Source organism: Salmo trutta, chromosome 21 (genome assembly GCF_901001165.1).
Source record: "Salmo trutta chromosome 21, fSalTru1.1, whole genome shotgun sequence".
Classification (NCBI taxonomy): Eukaryota; Metazoa; Chordata; class Actinopteri; order Salmoniformes; family Salmonidae; genus Salmo; species Salmo trutta.
This window is the reverse complement of record NC_042977.1, coordinates 13,540,514-13,565,909: the sequence shown is the minus strand read 5'-3', so window position 1 is coordinate 13,565,909 and position 25,396 is coordinate 13,540,514. Positions and strand designations below refer to the sequence as shown.

The 25,396-nt window shown below is 41.4% G+C and overlaps 1 protein-coding gene and 1 long non-coding RNA gene across 5 annotated transcripts in view; one reads left to right on the top strand and one right to left on the bottom strand.

The window, feature by feature from the left end:
• LOC115156729 (small conductance calcium-activated potassium channel protein 2-like) overlaps nucleotides 1-25,139 on the top strand; it is a 64,339-nt gene extending 39,200 nt beyond the window's left edge. Inside the window, exons 5-11 of one of the 4 annotated variants that reach the window (XM_029704363.1) lie at nucleotides 1,380-1,388; nucleotides 10,143-10,284; nucleotides 10,552-10,662; nucleotides 19,343-19,470; nucleotides 20,818-20,826; nucleotides 22,331-22,400; nucleotides 24,483-25,139. In XM_029704363.1, the coding sequence (XP_029560223.1) occupies nucleotides 1,380-1,388; nucleotides 10,143-10,284; nucleotides 10,552-10,662; nucleotides 19,343-19,470; nucleotides 20,818-20,826; nucleotides 22,331-22,400; nucleotides 24,483-24,788 (775 nt within the window). In that variant the 3' untranslated portion in view covers nucleotides 24,789-25,139. The remainder of the gene's footprint in view (nucleotides 1-1,379; nucleotides 1,389-10,142; nucleotides 10,285-10,551; nucleotides 10,663-19,342; nucleotides 19,471-20,817; nucleotides 20,827-22,330; nucleotides 22,401-24,482) is intronic. The other 3 variants (XM_029704364.1, XM_029704365.1, XM_029704366.1) reach the window with 3 other exon arrangements.
• LOC115156731 (uncharacterized) lies at nucleotides 14,096-18,061 on the bottom strand. The gene is made up of 3 exons (XR_003868315.1): nucleotides 18,026-18,061; nucleotides 17,002-17,069; nucleotides 14,096-14,888 (listed from the first exon to the last, which is right to left on the bottom strand). It is a non-coding gene; the product is annotated as an uncharacterized LOC115156731 (long non-coding RNA).
• Nucleotides 25,140-25,396: the final 257 nt, after the last annotated feature.

Genomic DNA, 25,396 nt, shown 5'->3' with positions numbered 1-25,396 from the left:
CGTGTTCTGTTCATCCTCACTAGTCGTACCCCCCCACACACACACATACATACAAACACACACTATTGACTGAGTGAGAGAAAAAAAACATGAGTTTCATTAGCTCAGCGATCACTACACGAGTCCCTACTCCTTGTTTTTATGCTATTTTAGCAGCTTTTCCATAATTCATGAGTGTCTAATTGTTTGTTTGCTGAATGGTTTGTTTTGGTAATGCTGAGCAGCCCCAAGGATCCCCGTTCCCTCCAAAACTGCACATCAGGCTTTATCTCAAGGGGGCGGTGGGGATTCTCACAGATTCTCAGAGAAAAGGGAGGAGGCAGGGAAGAGCATACTTTTATTTTTTTTCAGTCCCCGCGCTTTATGCCGAGAAAATTAGAAGTTTATAATTTATTTGATGTTAAGTTGTTTAGTTTGTACGGGCTGAGGGAGGTGGGATGGATTGACGTCAGCTCCCGTAAGGCTCGTTACGAGAAAAGGGCTGTAAGTCAAAAAGTCAAACAGACAAATTAGTCAACAGGAATGCTCGCTGTCATGTTGTCAGTCAGTCTTCCGGTCGGTTGCTCTCCTACGTCTTGCCTGCTTTTTTTATTTCCTCCCTTTCCCTCCCACTTCCTTCTGTACTTCCTCCCTCTGTTAACACCACTAACAAATTCCCCCTGCACCCTCGAACCGTAGGGTCCAGCAGAGAAAACAGTGTTTGACCTTTGGCTCCACCTCCACATGAAAAAGGAAAGCAGTAGCGTGAGGCGCAACTCGCATCCTAGTTCACCAAGTAGTTTGTTGGCACACATTCAAAAGAACACTCAACTCATCATAGTCTACAGGAACGAATAGCGTTTTGCTAAAGTTACTTGCATGACACCATTTTAAAGTAGTACTGTCACAAGGATGGATATACTGGTATTTAAGTCTTAATTTAACGATGAGAGATACATGTGTTGCCAAATACAGTGAAAATCATGAATTGAAAGTATGGATGGCATTGTCGATGGTGTTTAATCTGTCTAGTAATTTCCCAACACTACAAAGGAAAACCATAGAACCACAGAGAAATGTAACCAAGCTCTTTAGTAAATATTTATGGTATCTATGGTACTACGGATATGTATGGTACTTGAGCCCAACATGCGGCTGGAGTCAACACAATAGAGTGGCTAATAGGGTCAGGAGAGATGATATCCCCATCACCACTCCGTGCCAAACTAATCCGCAGCAGTGCATGTTATATGAGACAGTCCAATTATGGGTTCAATTTGAAAGTAACATGTTTACGTGTGTTTGGGTGTGTATGTGTTTGTCTTGTGTGTGTGCGCGCGTGTTTGTGTGTCTATAATGTTATGTTGTACTTTCTATTTCCCCATTATGCTGCTCCATAGGGATACCATGTGAGTTCTCGCTCTCTAGTGGAAAACGTATCATTTTGCACCGAGCTGGCGCCACTGCTGCCCTGAGTGGGGGAGGGGGTGGGGGGGCGAGGGGTAGCCACCCCACAAAAAATGCTATCCTTTCCAAACAGAGTATGGCAAAGGAGGACTAGGTATTTCCCTATTAGCTGGCATGAATGTGGCACCTATATATTTTAAAAAAATGTAATCAGAAAAAAAGCATCCAGGCTTTTAGTGGCTAGGAGCATAGGGTAAAACCTATGATTTGAGCAGCACTTTGAACCAAGGGTCTCTTTCTAAACTGTTTTATGGTAGCGAGGAGGAGGAGGAGGAGGCAGAGGCGGAGGGAATTTGTGATAAAAATGGAGCAGCTCCTTCAAGTCACCTTCACGAGCAAGCCTGAGGGCAATTCTCATTTTTTATTTTTTATTCCTCTTCCTTATGCAATTGTTATAGATCCATAATGTGCCCACTCTTTTCAGCATCTACTTCAAAGATTTTGCTGAGGAACAAAAGCTTTTTAGTCCTTTGGGTTCACACACATTACCATTTCATTATGTGTCTCCCGTCACAGAATTGATTGAATGATGTCGTAATGGTTAGGTATTCTACAGGCTTTTGTCACTTTTTCCCAGCTGATTCAGTTTGCTCCAGACGTGGCAAAGGAAATTCATCTGAGATAAATATTCACACAAGACATCCGTGCTTATTTGAGGTGAAAATAAATGTCAAGTCATTGGTCTGGTACAAAATCGTTAACATGGATTTGGGCTTGATTTGGACACATTTTTTTAACCAAAGTTCTAACATTTAACCATATTATAATAACCCCATTAACCCGTAAACATTATACGAAGAGCTCTACAGCTAGGATGGGGAATAGTGAGAGTGTTGCTATGCATTCTAGCACAGTTTCAAAAATGGAGTCATGAGGAGATTGTTTTCTTCGAGGCAAAGGCAGTGTCTCCAGTTTGAGGTTTCAAAACATGGATTGAGTGATCACCTGTGGTAAACAATGAAACAGCATGGGAGTCTTCATGTTTACTGCTCTCGATCACATCATTCCAACCCACCCAAAAAAAGAGGCGCTTGTTTTCCAAAGTGCTGGGTGTGAGTTAGGAAATGAATCTGCTGATGCGCTGTTACATTGGCCACGCTCCTGAGCCAAAGGGCAGAACGATGTGAGATTGGACAAGCACAGAGTCTATCTGCAATACACCTAGACGGGGGGAAGGGTTGACACATGGTGGGTGGAGGGAAGGGGCGGGTGGCGGAGTTGGCAGGAACCGTGATGGTGCAGTAGATGGAACCACTGCTGGTCGTTGCAGCTCCAGAGCTCACTACTTTATCTAAGCTCCTCAGTCTTTTGGCTTTCCTATCAAACTCCCTCCATTTTACATCATGATCCTTTATGGATGTCCTACTACTGTAACATCTAACGTGGCATGCTTGCTGTTTTTCCTCATCTTCCCCGCTTATTTCTCTTTCCTTATCCATAACCAGAAGGCCTAATCCAGTCAGAACTCAGATACACTTGCATGCCTTGCCTGTCTCCCCTCCAGTCCTATCTCTTCTCTCCAACTCTCTCTCCTTCACTCTCTCTCTCTGAAAACGAAACACTCTTCTTCGAGGCTACATGAGACCGTTGTTTCTCATCTCGGTCTTCCTGAGGACCTCTGGCCATGTAACAAGCTTTGGAAAGTCAGGAGACTTTCCCTCGCCACAGATGAACAGGGTTGAGTTACTAGCCGGTTACTGACTGATATCCAGTGTGTGTTGTTGTCACTCGGCCACAAGACACAGTTCACAGCAAAGGTGGAATCCTAACTTGAGATACGTGTGTGCTTGAACTTGAACTTTCACGACAAATCAAAAGTTTAGTGTAAATCACGCATTGGTGTTTGGGTAAAAAGGTTCAAGTTCTGTGTGCTTTTCTCAAGTTCGGATTTGGCTGTTAATGAAGTATCCTGACTTGAGAGATATGTGTGTGAAACTTTGAAAGTCCACAAAGATTTCATGAAGGATATGTGGGTCTGTTCAAGTGTGCACGTATGCAGCTCGGGTTCAGAAATGGCCCTATTGGATTCATTTGCCTAGCCTTTCATAAACTCTCACAATGTTCTCATTATGTGGTGATATAAAATTAACTCCACACACACTAACTGAACACACTGTATGTTGTGTGAAAGATGGTCCAGGTAGACTTCTAGACCTTCAAGAAAAGTTATTCTGAGTTGTATTTTGTGTACTTTTGGAGTATACCCCCACTCTCTGTATTTATCATGCCATTGATATTCCATGCAGTATTATTACTGACAATGGACAAGCATGACCTAACAACATTCTGAAACATGGAGGATGTTTATGTTTATCAAAGAGAGCTTTTGTAGTCACTACAGTACTTTTCCATGAGGCTATACAAAAGCTTTCCTCTTCGGGCCAAAATTTCTGTTTAAAGGAGATATGTTCTGTGTTGTCTTGTGCTATCTGATACTTTTGCTTGGTTTTCTTATTTTTTGTTGTTCGTTTGCTGTGGTATGGCTTGTTTCGCTTAGTTTCAAATAGATTTTATTACAATTTTGTTTAGTAAATGGTAATGAAAAGAGAGAATTTCTCGAATCCTTGACATGATTGCTAGAATCCTTGTGGAGTGCTTGCTTTGCATTTTGGCTTGATGTGCGAACACAATTAGGATTAAACTCAACTGCAAACTGCAAACCTATCTGTATATGTTTACTGCCGTTGACATCCTCCCCTCTTACATTTCAACATATTTGTTCCTAAAAATAATCTACGCCACTGCTCAAAATCAAGGAGACTCGTTAAAAATCCTTAAATGTGCTACAATTTTTTTGCTTGATACAGTATGATGAATTACTGTAGAAAAAGGCTTCTGTTTTTACACGGACAAGCTAAGGCATATGACAAGTCACATTTGAATGTTCTATCCCCTGCAGAGGCTTATATTAGGAGCAAATTAGCCTGTCCAAAATGTTGCCTGCTCTGGGCAGAGGTGGGACCAAGTCATTATTATTTGAGTCACAAGCATGTCTCAAGTGTCAAGGTCCAAGTCTCAAGTCGAGTCACAAGTAGAACGGGCGACTCCCGAGTCAAGTCCAACTTGTACATTCTAAGAGCAAGTCAAGTCAGGTCATACGTTTTTTCAAGTCAAGTAAATACAATTCTATACAGGCAATGACTTGTTCAACTAGAAATATATTACTTTGTCTTCAACACATTTTGATTATGCAATAATTAATTTGAACAACAATTTCCAAATGCAAGCTCCATTAGTAAATGATCAATTTCCAGCAATTTTGACATACCAAAAGACCGGTAGGCCTATGCTAGTAATTGTTGCGTGATGCCCCATTGCTGGTGAGCTTGCAAAGTAAACAGTTCATATTCTTGATCACCAAACAATTTTTGGAGATGCATATTTATTCTCTCCCTACAATTTGAAGTTTGCGCTGCACCCGATCATATAGCTGTACAGCAAATCAGCAATCTGTTCGCTAGCTTAGTGGTTTTCAAACGTTTTGACCTGCGATCCCAAAAAAGGAGTGGTTCAAAGCTTGCAGCCCACGCACGCGCACACAGGGTAAACTTAAATCGCTGTGCAAATGTAGCCTGTCATTTCAGCCATAAACGGTGATGCGTTTTCAAAACGCAAGATACAGAAAAAAACGGTGTTTTACATCTGCATTTTGAGCTGAAAGTCTTTCATGTTACCAGTTCATATCAACTGGTGATATCATGTCACATTGTCACTTCTCTGAAGTCCAGAGCAAGCAGGATCATATGGCCTGCCTGCAATGATGTTTAGATACCATGGATTGCTGATGCTATGTATTGGCCATCAAGAGGCTTTGAAGCTACCGGTTGGCCATATTGGCACTCCCCAGTAAAAGCATTCCTCCATAGAAATGAATGGAATTCTACACTATTTCAACTAAATGTTTCAAGGACAAAATTACAAACCCAAATAATTTTGTAGTGGGGACAGTAACATTAGTAATAAAAAAAGAGTCCATTTTTATATTACATTTGTATTTTTAGCTCACATAATATAATTTAAAAGTATGTATTAAAGTGTCTGTAATATAACACGTGGCCAAAAAATACTGCTTGCTGCTCCATATACAGTATTGTGCTCACAATTGCCGGTTAAACCCGTTTTTCTCAATTTCAGGTTTAATCAGACTTGCATGCAGTGTGCCATACAAGCAACAAATAATGCTTTATTTGGCATTATCATTGTCTACTGTGTAGTGTTGTCTTTATACTGTATGTAACAGTTACAATTCTTTCCAACCAATCTTTTTGGTAAATGTATATGTGTTACATTTTATTACTGCATAGAACTGACAACAGGATTTTGGGAAGTTTTGAATACTCATGACTGAGAGAGGCCTTATGATTTTATTCCTTGTTCATGAAATCTCTCCAATAGCTTAGAGGACGCATTGTCAGTTATTGCTACTGTATATCCCCGGGACAAACCATCTGTCTCTTGCATGAGCTCATCCAAACATGGTGAGAGAGGGAGATAAAGAAAGCTGGGGGAGATGGCCAGGGTTAAAAGACCAGATGACACAAAGAGGAAAAAGCAGCCCACGGCCATATCACTGCATGCATTTTTAACCCATTCCCATCAGGGATGGGTTGTGTACTTCCAACCTGCACTTAGGGGTAGATGTAAACCTAAATCTGTCTCCCTCCATTTAGTATGATATGTTATGTATGGTATGTATTCATTTATGGATGTCCATCATCCATTTCATGAGATGTTATGAAACACAATTTGTATGATATGTCCGAATTGCAATTAGTACAATATGTTACGAATTTGCAAAACGTATGATATGCTACAAATTCCTATTTGTTGTGGCTAACGTTAGCTAGGTGGATAGATGGCTAACGATAACGTTAGCTAGGTGGATAATGTTAGCTAGGCTAGGGGTAGGGTGAGGGTTAAGGTTATGGTTAGGGTTAGCTAACATGATAAGTAGTTGCAAAGTTGCTAATTAGCTAAAGTGGTCTCTGAAGAGATTTGAACACATAACCTTTGGGTTGCTAGACATTCATGTTTTATGCCCCCATCCACCCTCCTTTTGTTTTTGCCCTAAAGGGATACTTCAGGATTTTGGCAATGAAGCCCATTATCTACTTCTATTTTTATGTCTCTGCATCCAGTATGAAGGAAGTTAGAGGTAGTTTCGCAAGCCAATGCTAACTAGCGTTAGCACAATACCTGGAAGTCTATGGTATCTACTAGCTTGCTAGCAGTTACCCATAGACTTCCATTCATTGCACTAACGCTGGTTAGTAATTGCGCTAACACTAGTTAGAAACTTCCTTCAAACTGTGCACAGAGGCATAAAAATGGTATCCACTGGTTCATTTGACTGTGGAAATAGATAAAGGGCTTCATTGCCAAAATTCTGAGGTATGTAACCATACCAAATTTAACTTACTGTATATTGTACTGTGTCCCGGATTTACATGTATTATGTTACATCTAGTCTATGAGACCAGGCTGGTACTTCAACACCACCCAGGACAGTGATGCTGTTTATGACAATTACATTCTTAAATGGCCTCTTTTGTGTTGGCTGATGCGGTAGATATATGGTGATGTCACAGGTTAGGTTGTTTTCAACAGTGTGAATCAAGTGGTATTCCCGTATTCACATGTTCTAAAGCCCTTTTTGGAAGGTGTATTTATGTCTAGTTTTCTCAGCTGTATGTACTTGCAAATAGAGTTGCTGACGAAGTAAGGAAATGCAGAGTTTTTTGATGGAGTGATCTACAAACAATGAAAAGTCTATAACACAAGGATGTTTTGAAAGCCTACTTCTATGGGATATTTTGCAAGGGTGGGAGACATTTTATTTCAGACAATTCCAATTGTCTCGCACTAGGTCGAAAGTGGTGCCAGCTCTTCTCCATGCTATGCCAACACTACACAGTATATTGAGAGCTTCAAAATGCAATCGATTGGTTCTGCGTCCGTAGCTTCTAGTGCCCATATCACTGTAGTCTATGGACATTTGTCTATTTGTGTCCTTTTCAAGATTCATAGATTTCTGTGAAAACCTACCTACAGTTTTGTACGCAACAAAAAAAATGTAATTCCACACCCAGCCTTAAATGTAGAGATTCACAATAAAACGTATTCTTTAAGCAAATATATCCCGATACAGAGAAACATACACTGTGCAATGTTATACCATTACGGAAATTGAGAACCCTCTAGCAACCTCTAGCATTGTGTAATGCTCTAATAGCTTTCACCAGTCTGGAATAATTTGGACACTACGCCACTTAAAGTACTCCTCCTACAAAGGCGTCACTGGTGGCGTCAAGAGCATCCATGCAATTTGAGATAGTTCCAGTGTGTAAACGACATATCTACCCAACCCTGATGAACCGAGCTGATTGAGTGGAACTCGTCATGATTCACTAATCAATTAACACGACGTAGAAGCAAATAACTCTTAAGGACATATTTCACCTCTGCTTTACTACTTAACTTCACATTTAATCAGAGGGTAAAATAGGAATCCGTGTATTATGTTGACGGACGACTTCCATCAGGTTCTGTCACATCATTTGTGACCTGGAATGACTCATGTCTCTTTAAATCGTAGATTGTCTAAAATGAGCAAATTAGTCACTGTTGTGGTCCCCTCCTTGCTCTAAGCCTTGTCAGAAGGCATGCTGTTGAAGGCGAAGGGTCCAGGTGAAAGAGACAGGGACGTCAAAAACATTGAGCTTCTTAATACAGATAAAACACTGTCTAAGTAAATATTCAACTCCCATCCACTTGACAATATTGCGATATTTGTCAAGGATGGTTTTCATTTCTAAATAGATCTCAGGTTTTGTTGTCGGTCTCTTTGCTCTCAATATACTGGCTTTTCAGCATGCAGGATGCGGACATCTTTTTATTGCCTGCATGGTATTGTATCGACTTGCTTTTTTGCATGTTTGAACCTACACTTCACTCTGAGGTAAAAAGGATCATGTTGTTTTTCCTGACATTGAGCATGAGTTGAGTTAAGCAGATAAGAGTTTAGCAGCTGCTGAAGGCATGATTAGTTGGTTAATGAAAGGGAACTGTCTAGGAGGAGATTATTTTAAGACGCCTTTCTTTTGAGGAAACTTTGAGTTCCAACATAGTTCATCTGCCCCAGCTGTTCCAAACTCTATTTCTGCCTTGAATAAGGTGGAATTGTTCCGGCCATTTTTGAATTCCACATGCTGGGTCACAACTGCATAATCGAGGCATTAGCATATTCCTAATTGGTATAACAAGGGTCCCTTTCGGATAAAATCTCTGCGAGCAGAAAACATCATCCTCTATATCAGGGGCGGACTCAGACCAGAAGTCATCTCTGGCATTTCAAAACACTGGCCCTTTTTTTCCCTTAAGGCCTCCACAATGGCCCATTTATTTCCTTGATACCTCCACACTGGCCCATTGTATTCCTTGAGGCTCCCATTATTCGCCAGATAATTCTTATTTTGCACAAAAAAAGTTGCAGGTCCACTACATAAAAAATGGACCAACCCATTTGGCATTTGCTCTATATCCTTAATAGTCACCCTGTGCACTTTTTAGAGTTGTTAGTAATCCAATTGAACAATGAGCCTCGGTATTTTGACTCCTCCTAGACAGCTCCTTAGCCAATCAGGGAAATGTTATGTAAAGAAAGGGAGGGTTGGGCAAGACATGCATATTTTGGGACTTTTCCCCACAATGCAAGGGGATGGGAACGTCTTTATCAATGTTCAATCAATTATATATCTTCTGTGTTTTTGGGAGCATTTGGCTATCGCATGGTTGTCTGCCATTTTGAACAAACCAAAAAATGAAGTGAAGTGACGAAGTTTGAAGGGATGATGTTCATAACCAAACCTTTGTTGGGGTAGTTAAAACTCTTCACATTAGAGATCCAAAGTATTTTTTTCCCTATCATGTTGGAAGAAACGAGAATTGACTCTCCAAAATGATGTCGATGGTCAATTTTATTTTGGTGCATTGATTTTGTATTTGTTGGAGATGAGTGCTGATCAAAATGGTTATAGTATTTTAGAATGCCAGTGGTTAGTTTGTATTAAAATCCTGTAAAACTTAAAGTTAATTGCCTGCGGTTCTCATAACGCTTAAATGCATAGCTGCATAACTTACTGTATGTTACTTCCTCATTCCAATCATCTTGTAATTTCAGGTGTACGTCTGGATTTATGTCCATTTTTAAATGCTTCTCAATTGAAATCATCCATCTTCTCATGTTGATTGATAGATACTGATACATATAGTATATGTTCAGTGTTTTGCTGTGGAGAATTCTCAAACCACCATCAGCATTTGATCAGATTCTTTAAAAGGATTATTGAAATCAATTAAGTTTTCCCTTCCATATCATTTTAATTTGGCTACCCATTGAATGATTGAATGTTGAACTTAATTTACCACAAAGCATTGACAAAAAAACTATGGTAGATTGGAATGCAATGGCACAACTTCATAACATTTGACCATTTTGTTTCCAACATGGATTGGGTGCCTTTTAGATGTTTAGTGCAGGCATGACAAAAGGTGAAACACTTTGCACATATTGTATAGCTTCTTTAACAGCAACCACCTCTGTTAGTTCATGGCCTCTCCAGCATGCTCAGGTTCCCTTTACAGTATTGGGTGTCACTGATGGGTATCTTCCTCTGTTTCTCTCTTCCTTACTTTAGGTATCATGACACACAGGAAGTGACCAGTAACTTCCTGGGAGCCATGTGGCTCATCTCTATTACCTTCCTCTCCATTGGCTACGGAGACATGGTACCTAACACGTACTGTGGGAAAGGCGTATGTCTGCTTACAGGGATCATGGTATGTTATTGGTCATTGGAAATGAGGTTGTGTGTTTGTTTCATGCACTATTTCATGACTAATAGGCATATTATTCCCATGAAACAGCCACGTTTGAAATCTGAAATCTTGTGTTTCTTCAACTTTCTTTATTCTAGAGCAGCTCAACATTTCCTCCAAACGGTCACCACCCATACAGTACCAACACAATGACCCAACTCAGCAGTCACCTTTCAGAGGTTAATTGATTAATTGATGTATGGCCCTGACTATGTTTCTGACCAATAGGGAGCGGGCTGCACTGCGCTGGTGGTCGCCGTGGTAGCCAGGAAGTTGGAGTTGACCAAGGCTGAGAAGCATGTCCACAACTTCATGATGGACACACAACTCTGCAAACGAGTGAGTCACTCACGCTCTCGCTTTAGTGGCATCATTGATCTTCCACCACGGAGCACTAAAGTAAATGTCACATCACTTACTGTATGGGAGGTTGTCTAAGAATAATACAAGAACTGTCGTTTATGGTTCATGATGGAACATGGTATTAATAACTGTTAAAAAGTACAAACAAATTCATGTCCCTGGTGGTCCTTTGGAGCTCAGTTGGTAGACCATGGTGCATGTAATGAACAGTGGTGAAAAAAGTACCCAATTGTCATACTTTAGTAAAAGTAAAGATAAATTACTTTAATATAAAATTACTCTAGTAAAACTCACCAGGTAAAATACTACTTGAGTAAAAGTTCACAAGTATTTGGTTTTAAATATACTTAAGTATCACAAGTAAGGCTTCCCGAGTGGTGCAGTGGGATCAGGCACTGCATCGCAGTGTTGCGGTGTCACTACAGCCTGGGGTTCAATCCCAGGCTGTGTCACAACCGTCTGTGACCGGGAGTCCCATAGGTCAGTGCATAATTGGCCCAGCATTGTCCGGGTTAGGGGAGGGTTTGGCCTGGTGGGCTTTACTTGGCTCATCATGCTCTAGCAACTCCTTGTGGCGGGCCGGGCACCTGCAGTCTGACTCGGTTGTCAGTTGAACGGTGTTTCCTCCGACACATTGGTGCTTCCGGGTTAAGCGAGCAGGTGTTAAGAAGCGTGGCTTGGCAGGTCAGGTTTTGGAGGACGCATGACTTCACCTTTGCCTCTCCCGAGCCCGTTGGGGAATTGCAGTGATGAGACAAGATCGTAGTCACGGAATTTGGGAGAAAAAGGGATTAAATATGTAAATAAAAACATTTCTATAAAGTATCACAAATAAATGTAATTGCTAAAATATGCTTCAGTATCAAAACCAAAAAATAATTTCAAATTCCTTATATTAAGCAAAACAGATGACACCATTCTTGTTTAAAACATTTCCGGATAGCCAGGGTCACACTCCGACACACAGACATAATTTACAAACGAAGCAAGTGTGTTTAGTGAGTCCGCCAGCTCAGAGACAGTAGGGATGACCAGGGATGAATTGGATCATTTTCCTGTCAAAATGTAACGAGTACTTTTGGGTGTCAGAGTAAAAAGTACATTATTTTCTTTAGGAATGCAGTGAAGTAAAAGTAAAAGTTGTAAAAAATATGAATAGTAAAGTAAAGTACAGATACCCCCCAAAAATGACTAAAGTATTTTTACTTAAGTACTTTACACTACTGGTAATGCCAGGGTAGTGGGTTTGATTCCTGGGACAATCCATATGTAAAATGTATTGTTAGGTTCGAATTCTCAGAGTTAAAAAACTCTACGGACACTATGAAAGCTTAACCAAGTTTATTCTGACCAGAGGATAAATTCAGCTGCATTAGACAAAACATGTTTCCACCACAACAAGTATATAAACTCCAATTTAGGCACTCCTCCTTCTTTCCAATCCTTACATCAATTATGGTCCGATAGGAAGACGAAGTAATAAGGTAATAAACCATAATTTCTCCCTTAAGGGGATCTGACCTGACCTCAACCCCTCATTTGCCTAATCCACAGATGTCCACCCTTATCCCCTATAGGTATCCTGTGACTTCCTCACATCCACCCAGCACATTCCAAAGCCATCTGGCTCCTACAGATAACCGTTAACTTCTGATGTAAAAACCAGTCTCTATCACTCCTCAGATACTATACTTCAGTATGCATGAATGACTTAAAGTCGCTTTGATTAAAAGCATCCCCTAAATGGCATATATTAAATATTATTATGATAAGATGTATTTTAATCGGTTTACTTTTCTCAGTTCCCGACAAGTCTACCTTTCTCAATGCAGTTTACTTTTCTCAGTTCCCGACAAGTCTACCTTTCTCAATGCAGTTTACCTTTCTCAATTCCTCTAAAAGTAAATCCATGAAGAGCATATGTTACAAAGCAGGTGTTATTCGAGACACCAGTGTTGTTGTACTCGAGCCCGGTCTCGAGACCACATATTGAGTGTCTCAGTCTTGTCTTTGTTTCAGATACACTTTTACTCGGTCTGGACACAGCGCATAAAAGTGATTAGCCAGGCCAAAAATATATACTCCTTTCTTGAAACATTAATATCATATTGCCTATTGAAACCTGGGATTCGTACTTTACTCGTAACATTACTGTCCTTCACTTTCGTTGAAAAATATCCTCAAACTTCGTCCACATTTCCTTGACTTCCTGGTAGAGAAGAGTGTGGGGAATTGTAACGGTCTTTATATTTATTCTAGACATGTTTGAGCAGTTGCGAACCTATTGAACATAGGCCTTCGGTGTGTGACAGGTTTGTGATTCTGAAAGGACAGCAACCATAATACCAGCGTACTTATGTAGGAGAGTGCACTTTTTGTAAAGCACAAAGGGCCAGTGGTGTAGTGGAGTCTACAAGCAGGTATACACCCTATACCCACTTTTTTCCCCAGTGGGAATTGCCTATACTCACTTCTTAATCCCCACTGTTGCATATCAAAGTAGTGTAGTGGAGGTATAGGATTTATTAAGCCTACACAATCTCAAAGCATATATTTACATGCGCTCAGCACACATAGCCTAGTTTCAGCGGAATATCATCTACAGGCAGCAAGAGCGCACAGCTCTCAAATGGTTGTCCATGGAGAAGCTCACAGAAGAATGACATTTCTAGCCAGTAGGTAGGAAAGATGCTTTGACTAAGTCAACAATGGGTATGTAAAAGACGTATTGAAAAAGTTTGGTCCATAGTCTTAGTTATTAGGCTATTTCAAATCAAATCAAATCAAATCAAATTTATTTATATAGCCCTTCGTACATCAGCTGAAATCTCAAAGTGCTGTACAGAAACCCAGCCTAAAACCCCAAACAGCAAGCAATGCATGTGAAAGAAGCACGGTGGCTGGGAAAAACTCCCTAGGAAAAACTCCTGAGAAAGGCCAAAAACCTAGGAAGAAACCTAGAGAGGAACCAGGCTATGAGGGGTGGCCAGTCCTCTTCTGGCTGTGCCGGGTGGATATTATAACAGAACATGGTCAAGATGTTAAAATGTTCGTAAATGACCAGCATGGTCAAATAATAATAATCATAGTAGTTGTCGAGGGTGCAACAAGCACGTCCGGTGAACAGGTCAGGGTTCCGTAGCCGCAGGCAGAACAGTTGAAACTGGAGCAGCAGCATGGCCAGGTGGACTGGGGACAGCAAGGAGTCATCATGCCAGGTAGTCCTGAGGCATGGTCCTAGGGCTCAGGTCCTCCGAGAGAAAGAAAGAAAGAGAGAAAGAGAGAATTAGAGAGAGCATATTTACATTCACACAGGACACCGGATAAGACAAGAGAATACTCCAGATGTAACAGACTGACCCTAGCCCCCCGACACATAAACTACTGCAGCATAAATACTGGAGGCTGAGACAGGAGGGATCAGAAGACACTGTGGCCCCATCCGATGATACCCCCGGACAGGGCCAAACAGGCAGGATATATATTTGTGATGTGTAATCCAGTCATCATCGCTGTTTGCATTGTTAGGTTCTAATTTTCAGAGTAAATAACTCACAGACACTAGAGAAGCTTAACCAAGTTTAATTATTTCCAAAGAGTCGATACAGCTGTAATTCAGACACAGACATGGCTTCCCCCGTGGTAGTATTCATACCCCACTTTGGGTGGAGTCTCCTCCTTATCGCTAAACATTGCATCATTCTTGCTAAGCAGGGAGCAAAGTGACATGATCCTTCAACGGTTTCTCCCCTTATCAGTACTGCCACATGTTCCCTGCACTCAGCCCCTCCCAAGATTCATTATGGCACCCCTCATGTCTCTTTTGTAACTAATGTTCCTATACTTCTGAGTATAACAATGTTCAAAGTTTCACCCCGAATCCATCAGTCCCTCCTTGAATAGCTTCCTACTGTTCAACTTACATAAACTTGGAAATTACTTATAAATGGACAAACAATGATAATTAAACATGAATTAAAAGAACTAAAGAAAATATTATAAATGAACGAACACTGATAACAAAACATTCACCATGAGGTTTACAAACTAAGAGACTTATGGCCTCTGTTCTATGATCACACCATACACAATTTTATTTCCATCTCTCATCACACAACAAAATGACATTCCAGCTGAATCTGCTGTATTGTTCCATGTCAGCTGGAGCGGCTTTTTGTTTCTCCACTTTCTACTTCTGGTTCCTAAGAGAGTGATAGCATAAGACTTGGAAAGCAACAAAAAGACACACAAAACATAACAGCATTAACCTCTCTGGGCTAGGTGGGACGAAATTGTCCCACCTACGCAACAGCCAGTGTAATCCCGTGGCGCGATATTCAAATACCTTAGAAATGCTATTACTTCAATTTCTCAAACATATGACTATTTTACACCATTTTAAAGACAAGACTCTCGTTAATGCGACTGAAAATGGGGGAAAGAACCGTCCATCCGTTACGTTCTATGCCCATGTTATGCTGGTCTCCATGCCCTCTCCTTAATTTTCATCCTGGGTGTTATCGCAAAACACAGACTATGAGCCATGCATGCAATTAATTGTACTGTAACATCCAGCCATCTCTATGTATCGATGCGATTGAACATTAAATTGCTGATGACATGGTAAAACAAAAGAGAGAAAAAAAAACCTTCATGGTTGACCCAAGCTTTCATTCAGTGAGTTCTCTAACAACCTCCCTGTCGGAGGACACTTAGAGATAAGATTTCTGGAGCCTCCCCCTAGGCCTAATAAATTTTAGCAGCGCCCCCACACCGTTCGAAAGCAATTCTCTCTCTCTGTATCCAAATCATAACTACAACATTTTATAAATTATCCAACCCAAGTTCAGAATGACAGTCCTTAGTGCTTACTTTGAGTCTCGGACTCGAATTCCAGCTTCTCAATTTAGCACACATCATCCCTGTTAGAATGTACATTTATAAACTGAACCTTTTATGGCCGGTAGTAACTCTTCTCATTACAGCTCCCCTTTGTCCCTGTTTTCCTGTTGCAAGTGGTCTGGTAATGAAAGATCAGTATCTCAATGCATCCTTAGTCTAAATTGTTCTCAGTGTGTAGACCCCCCCACTTCTCCCAGCACTTCATTCTAGCATGTCTTTTTCAAATATCGTTTACAGTTCATCTTCCCAACGGCAAATGTAACTGTTGCCTGTCCCATTTGATGGCCCTGGCTAATGTCCCGATTCCAATATCCAAATAGATACATCCGTTTCTCCCACATACACAAGTCTCTCACCTGAGCCGTTCTCTCTCTCCTCGCTCACTCCACACGCGCTCTCAGCACTACTGCCGCCCGCACCCCGGTTTATGGCTCGGACTCAGATAGAAGTGTTAAAAGTCACTGTCGCATTGCACGCCTTTGTCTCTCTTTCTTCAGCCGGTTAGGGAGGGTTTTGAGGTTCACACACACTGTTTGTGGTCAAATTATTCCTACCATGCATTAACTTCTATGGGCTACTGCGGGACACAGCCAGTGAAATATCAGGGCGGCAAATTCAAAAACAACAAAATGTCATAATTCAACTTTCTCAAACATTATTATTATTATTATTATTATTCAGACACTTGGCGGGTGTCTGAATAACTCGCCGTGATGGCGAGCTATGTACTCAGAATATTGAAAAATGTGCTTTCGCCGAAAAGCTATTTTAAAATCTGACACAGCGATTGCATAAAGGAGTTCTGTATCTATAATTCTTAAAATAATTGGTATGTATTTTGTCAATGTTTATGATGAGTATTTTTGTAAATTCACTGGAAGTTTTTGGTGGGAATACATTTTCTGAACATCATGCGCCAATGTAAAAAGCTGTTTTTGGATATAAATATGAACTTGATTGAACAAAACATACATGTATTGTATAACATAATGTCCTAGGAGTGTCATCTGATGAAGATTATCAAAGGTTAGTGCTGCATTTAGCTGTGTTTTGGGTTTTATTGACATATATGCTTGCTTGGAAAATGGCTGTGTGTTTATTTTGGTCTATGTACTCTCCTAACATAATCTAATGTTTTGCTTTTGCTGTAAAGCCTTTTTGAAATCGGACACCGTGGTTGGATTAAGGAGAAGTGTATCTTTAAAATGGTGTAAAATAGTTTGAACATTTTTTTAGTTTTTTGAAGTTTTTGTATTTCGCGCCACGCTGTTCCATTAGATATTGGCTAGGGGTCCCGCAGGTTTTAAACAACAGGTTTTAAACTCAGGCTCTCCAGGTCCGTATCCTATAATTGTTTAGCCTACAATTCTCATCTCCCCAAGATGTGGAAACAGGTATAGGAACTTTGCCTACCTTGTTTGTTGCCAGCTCCTGCTCCACTGATCTGGACTATTTGGTTTGACTGTAAATCGTGGTGAATCCTGCCAACAACGCCAACTGTTAGTTTCTAATTTTCAGAGTAAATAACTCACGGACACTAGAGAAGCATAACCAAGTTTAGTTCATCCCAAAGGGTTGATACAGCTGTAATTCAGATACAGATATGGCTTGCCCCGTGGTTGTATTCATACCCCACTTTGGGTGGAGTCTCCTCCTTATCGCTAAACATTGCATCAATCTTGCTAAGCAAGGAGCTAAGTGATATGATCCTTCAACGGTTTCTCCCCTTATCAGTACTGCCACATGCGATCTTGTTCCCTGCACTCAGCCCCTCCCAAGCTTCATTATGGCACCCCTCATGTCTCTGTTGTAATGTTCCTATACCTTTGAGTATAACAATGTTTCACCCAGAATCCAAGAGATGAACATTTCTAAATGCTTTCCCCTAAAAAACGCTCCAATTAAATTTTGACTGTAATGTAAGCCTACCTGACAGAATGATATAATTCTGATTTGTATCAATGGGGAGGACATTTGTTTTGCTAAATTGAATTAAAGGGCAACGACACCCTCCAAAAAATATATATTTTAGATTTTTCCCAGACCTCAAATGTTTGTCTTTTTAAAAAAAAAAACATTTGATTTTGAGAGTGAAAATCAGAAAAATCTATAGGAAAACAGGATTTTTCACACAGGACCCACTTCTCCAGGCACCACTACACCCCTGCATAGGGCCGATGGAAAGAAAGCAGTCCATTCACTGAGACATAATAAGCCAGTAGGTCCCAATCATAAGAATACAAAAACACAGCCATTAGGCTAAGCATTTCCCAGTCGAAATGGACAACTATTACTTCCCATTGCAAAAAACATTTCATGTATAGCACACAAAGTAACCAGTGATCTAAAGTGTAAACAATGTTTTACACACATAAGCTATTTTCAAAGAGATGGCTAACAGCATGCGAGTTGCAATAAAGAACACAGTTCCACTCACCAGATGATAATCATTTGAAACTTAACTTCTTGTTGAAAGTTATTCTTGAAAAGGGAGAACCTAACAAATTAGCAACAACATCCTCTTCGATAACACCTGCTGCAGCTGCTGCAAACCAGCCTACAACAAAAGCTAGCTAGCTAGACTGTGGGAAAGCTACTGCTCGCTATTGCACAGTGACTTGTTGTCCTTCAAGAAGGCAAAAGTTTCCATACTTTCTGTAAAAAGGGTTCCACCCATTACAAGTCAATGTGATTGGTTGATTTCACAGTCACTCCCGCATTTTGCCCTAATACAGTTAATGGCAGATGCCTTCTATCAAGCTTCTGATGGCCTAGCTGTCACGTCCTGACCAGTAATAGGGGTTATTTGTTATTATAGATTGGTCAGGACGTGGCAGGGGGTGTTTGTTTCATGCGGTTTGGGCTATGTATTTAGGTAGAGGGGTATTTGTTTTATATGGTTCGGGGTGTGTGTGTATGTAGAGGGGTGTTGGATTTATGTGTTCCGGGGTTTTTGGTTTATGTTCTTGTTTTGTATTCTAGGGTTTCTATGTTGTGTATTTCTTTGCTGGCCTGGTGTGGCTCTCAATCAGGAACAGCTGTACATCATTGTTTCTGATTGAGAGTCATACTTAGGGAGCCTGTTTTCCACCTGTCCCTTTGTGGGAGATTGTTTTTGCACTGCTGTGTATAGCCTGCGAAACTGTCGTTCTTTGTTTATTGTTTTTTCGTGTTCACCTATAAATAAAATAATGATGAGCACGCAACAAGCTGCGCCTTGGTCTTTACCCTACGACACCCGTGACACTAGCCAATGGCTGACTTAGCTAGCTAGATTTATCTCCCCAGGGACCACCAAAGAAAAATCCTTATTGGATTTTTTTTTTAATTCCGTGTTAACCCTTTCCTTTCCAACAAAAATATAAGAGATTAAACCAGAACATCATTGAAAATATATATATTTTTTATTTTATAAATCATTAGCCTTTCTCTTAAAGTGTAGAAGGCCCTAATTGTTCCCCACTGTGTTTGGGTTAGTAAAAATGTGTATAGTGGCTCTATTTGCCCTCAGAATGCTTTTTTCACTATTCTGAATGTCTAAAGAATCCATATGTTGTTCTGAAATATGAACACAGAAATATTAGACATTTTGAACTCTTATTATGGTGACGATTTGACAAAATTCCAATCATGGTCTTGAATTGGACTTGCATTTTTTTGGTCTAAATTCGCTTTATGTGGTCTCGAACACAACACTGCGTGACACCTTGCCCATGTTGTAAGGATTCACATTTGTTTCCTCATTGTTCCGCAGGTAAAGAACACAGCTGCCAATGTACTCAGGGAAACATGGCTCATCTACAAACACACTAAGCTGGTCAAGAAGATAGATCACGCTAAGGTGCGCAAACACCAGCGGAAGTTTCTACAGGCCATCCATCAGTAAGTACCATTTCCCAAAGAATATGACTTCCTTGTAAGCATGCCTGAAGCCTATGTGAACACTTAGTTGTTTTTTTACCACCTGTTCAAAGTTGTTAAATATATGTTATTGTCTTTATTGTTATTTGTTGTTGAAGCAGTAGGAAGTAATAGTGGTTTTAGTTGCACTGCTATCATACTAACAGTATTTAGCTGTATTTGTGTATTCCTAACAGCACTCCTAGCCAGCAGCATTACTGGTAGTGTTTGTTATAATGTCCTACTTTTTCTACTCTCTCTGCCATTTCCTGTGACAATATCCTATGTGTTTAGTTAGCTAGTTGTGTTATTCAGTATTATACACAAATAATAACACACACACACACACAAAACGCAGCTGCACCTGACACACACACAGACACACACACAGACACACACACACACACACACACACACACACACACACACACACACACACACACACACACACACACACACACACACACAGACACACACACACACACACACACACACACACACACACACACACACACACACACACAGACACACACTAAAGCCCTGCACGGGCATGAATTTTAAGCCCGAGCCCTATCCATGCCCAATTGCTTCTGCCAAATTTAAGGCCCTGCCTGAAACCCGAAATCTAAAATAACTTCCTCTGTTAGTAAATCCATTAGCTGCTCCACTCTGTCTGTCACTCGCTGCCTGCGCGCAGCTCGCTCTGCATGCGTTCTGTTCATGGTGCTCTGAGTCTGTGAGTATCCATAGCAACGGCCCGTTTGGGCTGCTTTGCTCAATGAAGAGACATGAGAGAGCGGTTAGCTACTTTTCGTCACTCTAAACTCCAACAAAACTCAAGGAACATTATTATTTTCTGTGAAATAATCTCTCATGTCTTATATTTGACGAGGTTGAAGCACTTCTGACACCATGTTATGAACTTAGTACTGCGCAGCAGAGCACAAGCAAATGGCTCAGCTTCAAAATGTTAGTGATCAACTTAGTGATACCCGAGCCCTGCCCGTACCCTAGTTATTGATGAAAAAATAGGCCCTACCCGGCCCCTAACCCAATGTATAATGACAGGGCCCGGTTTGGGTAGCAAAGCTCTAACACACACACACACACACACACACACACACACACACACACACACACACACACACACACACACACACACACACATACACCCACGCACACCTGTGCATACTCTCTCTCTGTCTCACACATATACACACCACCCACAGTGAGAAGTGTAATGGTTCTTGTTTCGTGGATGTTTCGTGGATGTTGTGGGGTTTAAAACTTTGTACTGTGTTCTGTCTTTGTTTTGCTCTATCACTGCAGAGCTCAGAAGTAAGTTGAGTCTTCTATGTTTCTCCTCCTGTTTCCTCTACATTCTCTCTCTCCATGTCTGCGTTTTGACATGCATGAACCTTCAAATGCTGGATGCCGATTGTTTTGGTTTCCTTTTAATGTTCCATTTACCCTCATCCTCTGAATGGAATGACAAAAAGCATCAACATTACCGCTGATGATGACATGGTAGTGGGGTGTCTGAAGAAAGTGAGAGGCATCTGGCAGTATGAGCTTGTTGGGGCTTGTCGGCTTGGCCAGAGTCCATTCATCAATGAAGTCGCCATCTATGATGTTACCATGATTAATATAGCTACAATATGTAGACTATATTAACCGGCATTGGCAGACCCATCCTTGCTCCTGATTTTGTATTAAACACATATCCTCAGGGTATAAAAAGTCTTATTTTGTTTTGGGGTGTTTTTTTTACGGCAAATCAACACTCAGCCATATCAGACACTCACAATAAAGAGCACAAACCAAGTGGTATCTTTACCCACCATAGTAGTACCCTGGTAAACAGTTTTAGAATATTTTTTTTGTACCCAGCTCGGGTCCTTTCCTTCACAGGCACGAGCTAGAATGGACAGTGCCAAACTAAGCCTCTCTCGTTAGATGAAGCTGAAAACAGAGCCTTTGTTGTGATCTCGCAATTTGCACATGAATGAATGTCCTTGAATGTCATTGCATCAGAATTAGCCCTATAGAGGACTTTCTACCTGATCAAGTCACCAGAATGTTGATCCATTGATTGACTGGCGTCATCAATCCAAACCAACGCGCAAATCTCCAAGGTATTTCAGTATTTATTGAAAGTGATACACCATTCTTGAACCTTTATTTACCTTATCCTAGATAAGGAATCTCATTTCCAAGGGTGACCAGATCAAGAAGATCAGTGTTTAGGAAGTGTAGTATGTCAAAATCCTAAATCAACAAAGTCATTTAACGTAACCACTTTTTTTCTGTTTTATCGGTCAGTGCCATAGATTGAATTTAAAGTGCCACTGCAAGAATTATTGTATGTCACATTCACAGGCTCTGGCCCTTCCCCCACTAGCACCCTCCACACCATAAGTGCACATCACTCACAAGTCATTGCAAGCTCACCCAATGACTGATGTTTCTCTGACGGCCTGCCACTGAGCTAGCTGGAAAGGTGTGACAGCTGAAAGCATACAGAGGCATGTCACCTTTATGAAAGGCTTTATTTATACATTTTTATTGACAGAATTGTGTGGGGGGAGACTTATTTTGTTTTGACTCATAGATTTCTTTGCATTTTTGCATGTGTTGGTATGGCGATGATCAAGACTGGGAATGCTTATGTATGCATGCAGGCTCTCTCTCCTCCACGTGCTCCCAGAGAGCGTTCTCCTGACAAAGATGTGTTGCTTCTTCCCCCCTTCCACCCATCCACCTTCACCCTGATGACCGACAAACCAACCCCTGCCCTCTATCCCCACTCTCTCCCCACTCCAACCCCCATGCCTCTGCCCAGACTACGCAGTGTAAAGATGGAGCAGAGGAAACTCAACGATCAGGCCAACACGCTAGTGGACCTGGCGAAGGTAAGAAGACTGGGGTTTTTCAAAGGGCCGCAGCTGGCCGCCAGCCACTGCCTTGATGTGGGTGGCATTTGCACTCCAGGTGTCTGTTTTAAAATGTTCAGAAGATGGTGCTTTAATGTGTGTTTGCAGTGCCAGACCCCCACCCCTCTCTCTACACATGTGGTTAAAGCAGTCTGTCTTGTCCTAGGGGATAGAGCATTGGATAGCCATGTAAATAACAGGTAAACTCTGCAACTGTATGTGCGTTATTCAAACTTCTCAGTAGTCATTACCCTGCAAACAAAAATGAGTCGTTAGGACGTCCCCGGAACCTTGCAAAATGGTCGCCTTGAGTTGTCAGGACGTTGTGTCATGGTTTTGTGTAGTTCCCGGTTTATTCCCAGGACATCCCCAAGGACAATTTTAGGATTTTCTTGAGATGTTGTGTCATGGTCCTGTGGAGGTTTTGTCTATTTCCTAGTTTGTTCCGGGAATGTCCCCAGGGACGATTTTAGGATGTTTTTAGGATGTTGTATCATTGACTCATGGATGTTTTTGTCTAGTTCCCGGTTTGTTCCGGGGACGTCCCCAAGGATGTTTATGGGACGTTCTTAGAATGTTCTGTCATGTTCCCCTGGAGGTTTTGTCTATTTTCCCAGTTTGTTCTGGGAACATCCCCATGGACGTTTTTAGGACATTCAAGGGATATTGTGTCATAGTCCCCTGACGGTTATCACATTTCAGGTAAGACCCAAATGCAGACTGTGTTGGAGTAACAGTGTTTATTACAGCAACAGTAAGTACCGAGAACATACTAGTAAAACTGAGACATGGTCCTCACGGACGTCCTGGTAACTTACAGGGAACTAGACAAAGGTCCCCAGAGAACGTTCCCTCGGGACCATCATGCGACGTCACCTTGTGGTTATTAAATGTTCCATGGATAACGTCCTATCAGAACCAAATAGGAACCTTTACGTAACATTCCCTAATGAACATAAAAATAACCTGTACTGAACGTCCTCTTATAGTCCCAAGGTTAACATCATGTTCAAATGTTCCTAGAACGTTCTCAGAACATCAGTGGGATAATGTCTCGCCAAAACCCTTAAAGGGACCTTATAGGAACGTCGCTTAATGTCCTTAGAACGTCCCCTGTTTGCTGGGTAGTAGCCTGTTCAGTTAAACACACAGAAGGGCTTTGCTTTTCCGTGAAGTCGTTTGTAGATTATTCCCTCAGCGTATGATTCTGTTAATGACAGATATATGATGAAAAATGACCAATTAGCTCAGAGATATGTATTCTCTCATTAATTTAACTGCAGGGCTATTAGTCTACATTTTGACAAGACATCCTTGATCCTGAATTGTCCCAGAACTAGGACCGGTGGAATTTACAGATGTAGAACACTTCCAAAATGCATATGTATATCAGGGATCATCAACTAGATTAATCTGCGAGACAATGTTTTCTTGAGCGGATGGTCAGGGTGCTGGAACATAATCATTTGTAGACTGCAAATTGACCGCTTGTAGCACAAACATATATAATATTTGACTGAAACAAAATCACACCAGTTGGGGAACCCTGCTGTATATGAATACACTTTCAGTGATTGAGTGTTTAGAAATAGCTGATAAAAAAAGATCCCCATCAATTTTTCTTGCCCTAGTTACTACCCCTTCTACCCCAGATATTTTTCTCTTTCCTGTCAACTCTGATATTGAGATCCTTAGATTCAGATTCTAGTTGTTTGCTTGTTTACTCTAACATGATTTATTTATTCATTAATTTGTTCATTATTACCTCGTAAGGGGTCATGCGCAACTGATGTGAGATCAAAGCTACTAGGCTAATTTCTATCTTTGGCTCTTTGGCAGAAAGAGCAAAAATACTGATATAATACAGTATTTACATATATATGCTTTGAGTGCAATTTATGGACCATACCAATAATACTGATAGAATACAATATTTACGTTTGAGTGCAATTTATGACGAGTGTCAAACGACGACATTTTTATATACACAGTAAATTCAGTTAGCATACAGTATACCGTAATAGATCTATCACCACCTCTCTCTCTCTCCTCCTCCTGCAGACCCAGAACGTGATGTACGACCTGGTGTCGGAGCTGCAGGAGCGCAGCGAGGAGCTGGACAAGCGCATCGGCATGCTGGAGGACAAGCTGGACTCGGTGACGGGCAGCCTACAGGCGCTGCCCTGCCTCATCTCCCAAGCCATAACCCAGCAGCAGCAGGAATTTCTGGACGGTTTCCTGCACCGCTTCCGGCCTGCCTCGCTGGGCTCAGAGCGCTCCGAACGCTCAGAGCGCTCCTGGAACTCCACCGCCCGCCGGCGCCGCTCGCCCTCCACGGCGCCGCACACCTCCTCTGACAGCGGCTAGCCCTTGAACCTGCCCTAAACCGCACCACCCCCGACAACAACTTCTCCTTTGGAGCCCCATAACGTTCCCCTACCCCCCCTAAACCCCCTCTGCCTTCACATCCAAAAACCAACACTGCTGTGACTGAACTCCCAGGGCAGGACTGAACTGGAAACTGCTCCAATGCGAATGAGTGAAAACTTCAACACATCCTCTAAACAACAACCTAAATGACTTAAACCGAGACAAGTAGAGATATGGTTTATTTTTTAGCCATTGTATGGCTGTTCAAGTTAGCTTTTTTTATAAAAGCCCTTGTATAGTTAAACTGACTGAGTTCAGGTTTGCTGGGGTGAGAGCTGGCTATCACACCTGGGTGGGATGGGGGGGGGGGGGGGGGGCTGCCTGGAGGACAGAGGACAGCTGCGTCTGCATGGAGGAAACTTAAAAACGGTGGACATTTGTCTTCGTTTTCCCCGTAAGTCAAGGTGGCGGTTTAAGAGGGCCTCTGAAAGCTCTGACGTCAGTTCAGTATTGAAACGCACTTAAAGGGAGAGGAGGGGGGGTCATACAAAAAGAGAGCAAGGGGAATGCACATGACATTACTACTGAGTAGGAAAATTTACACG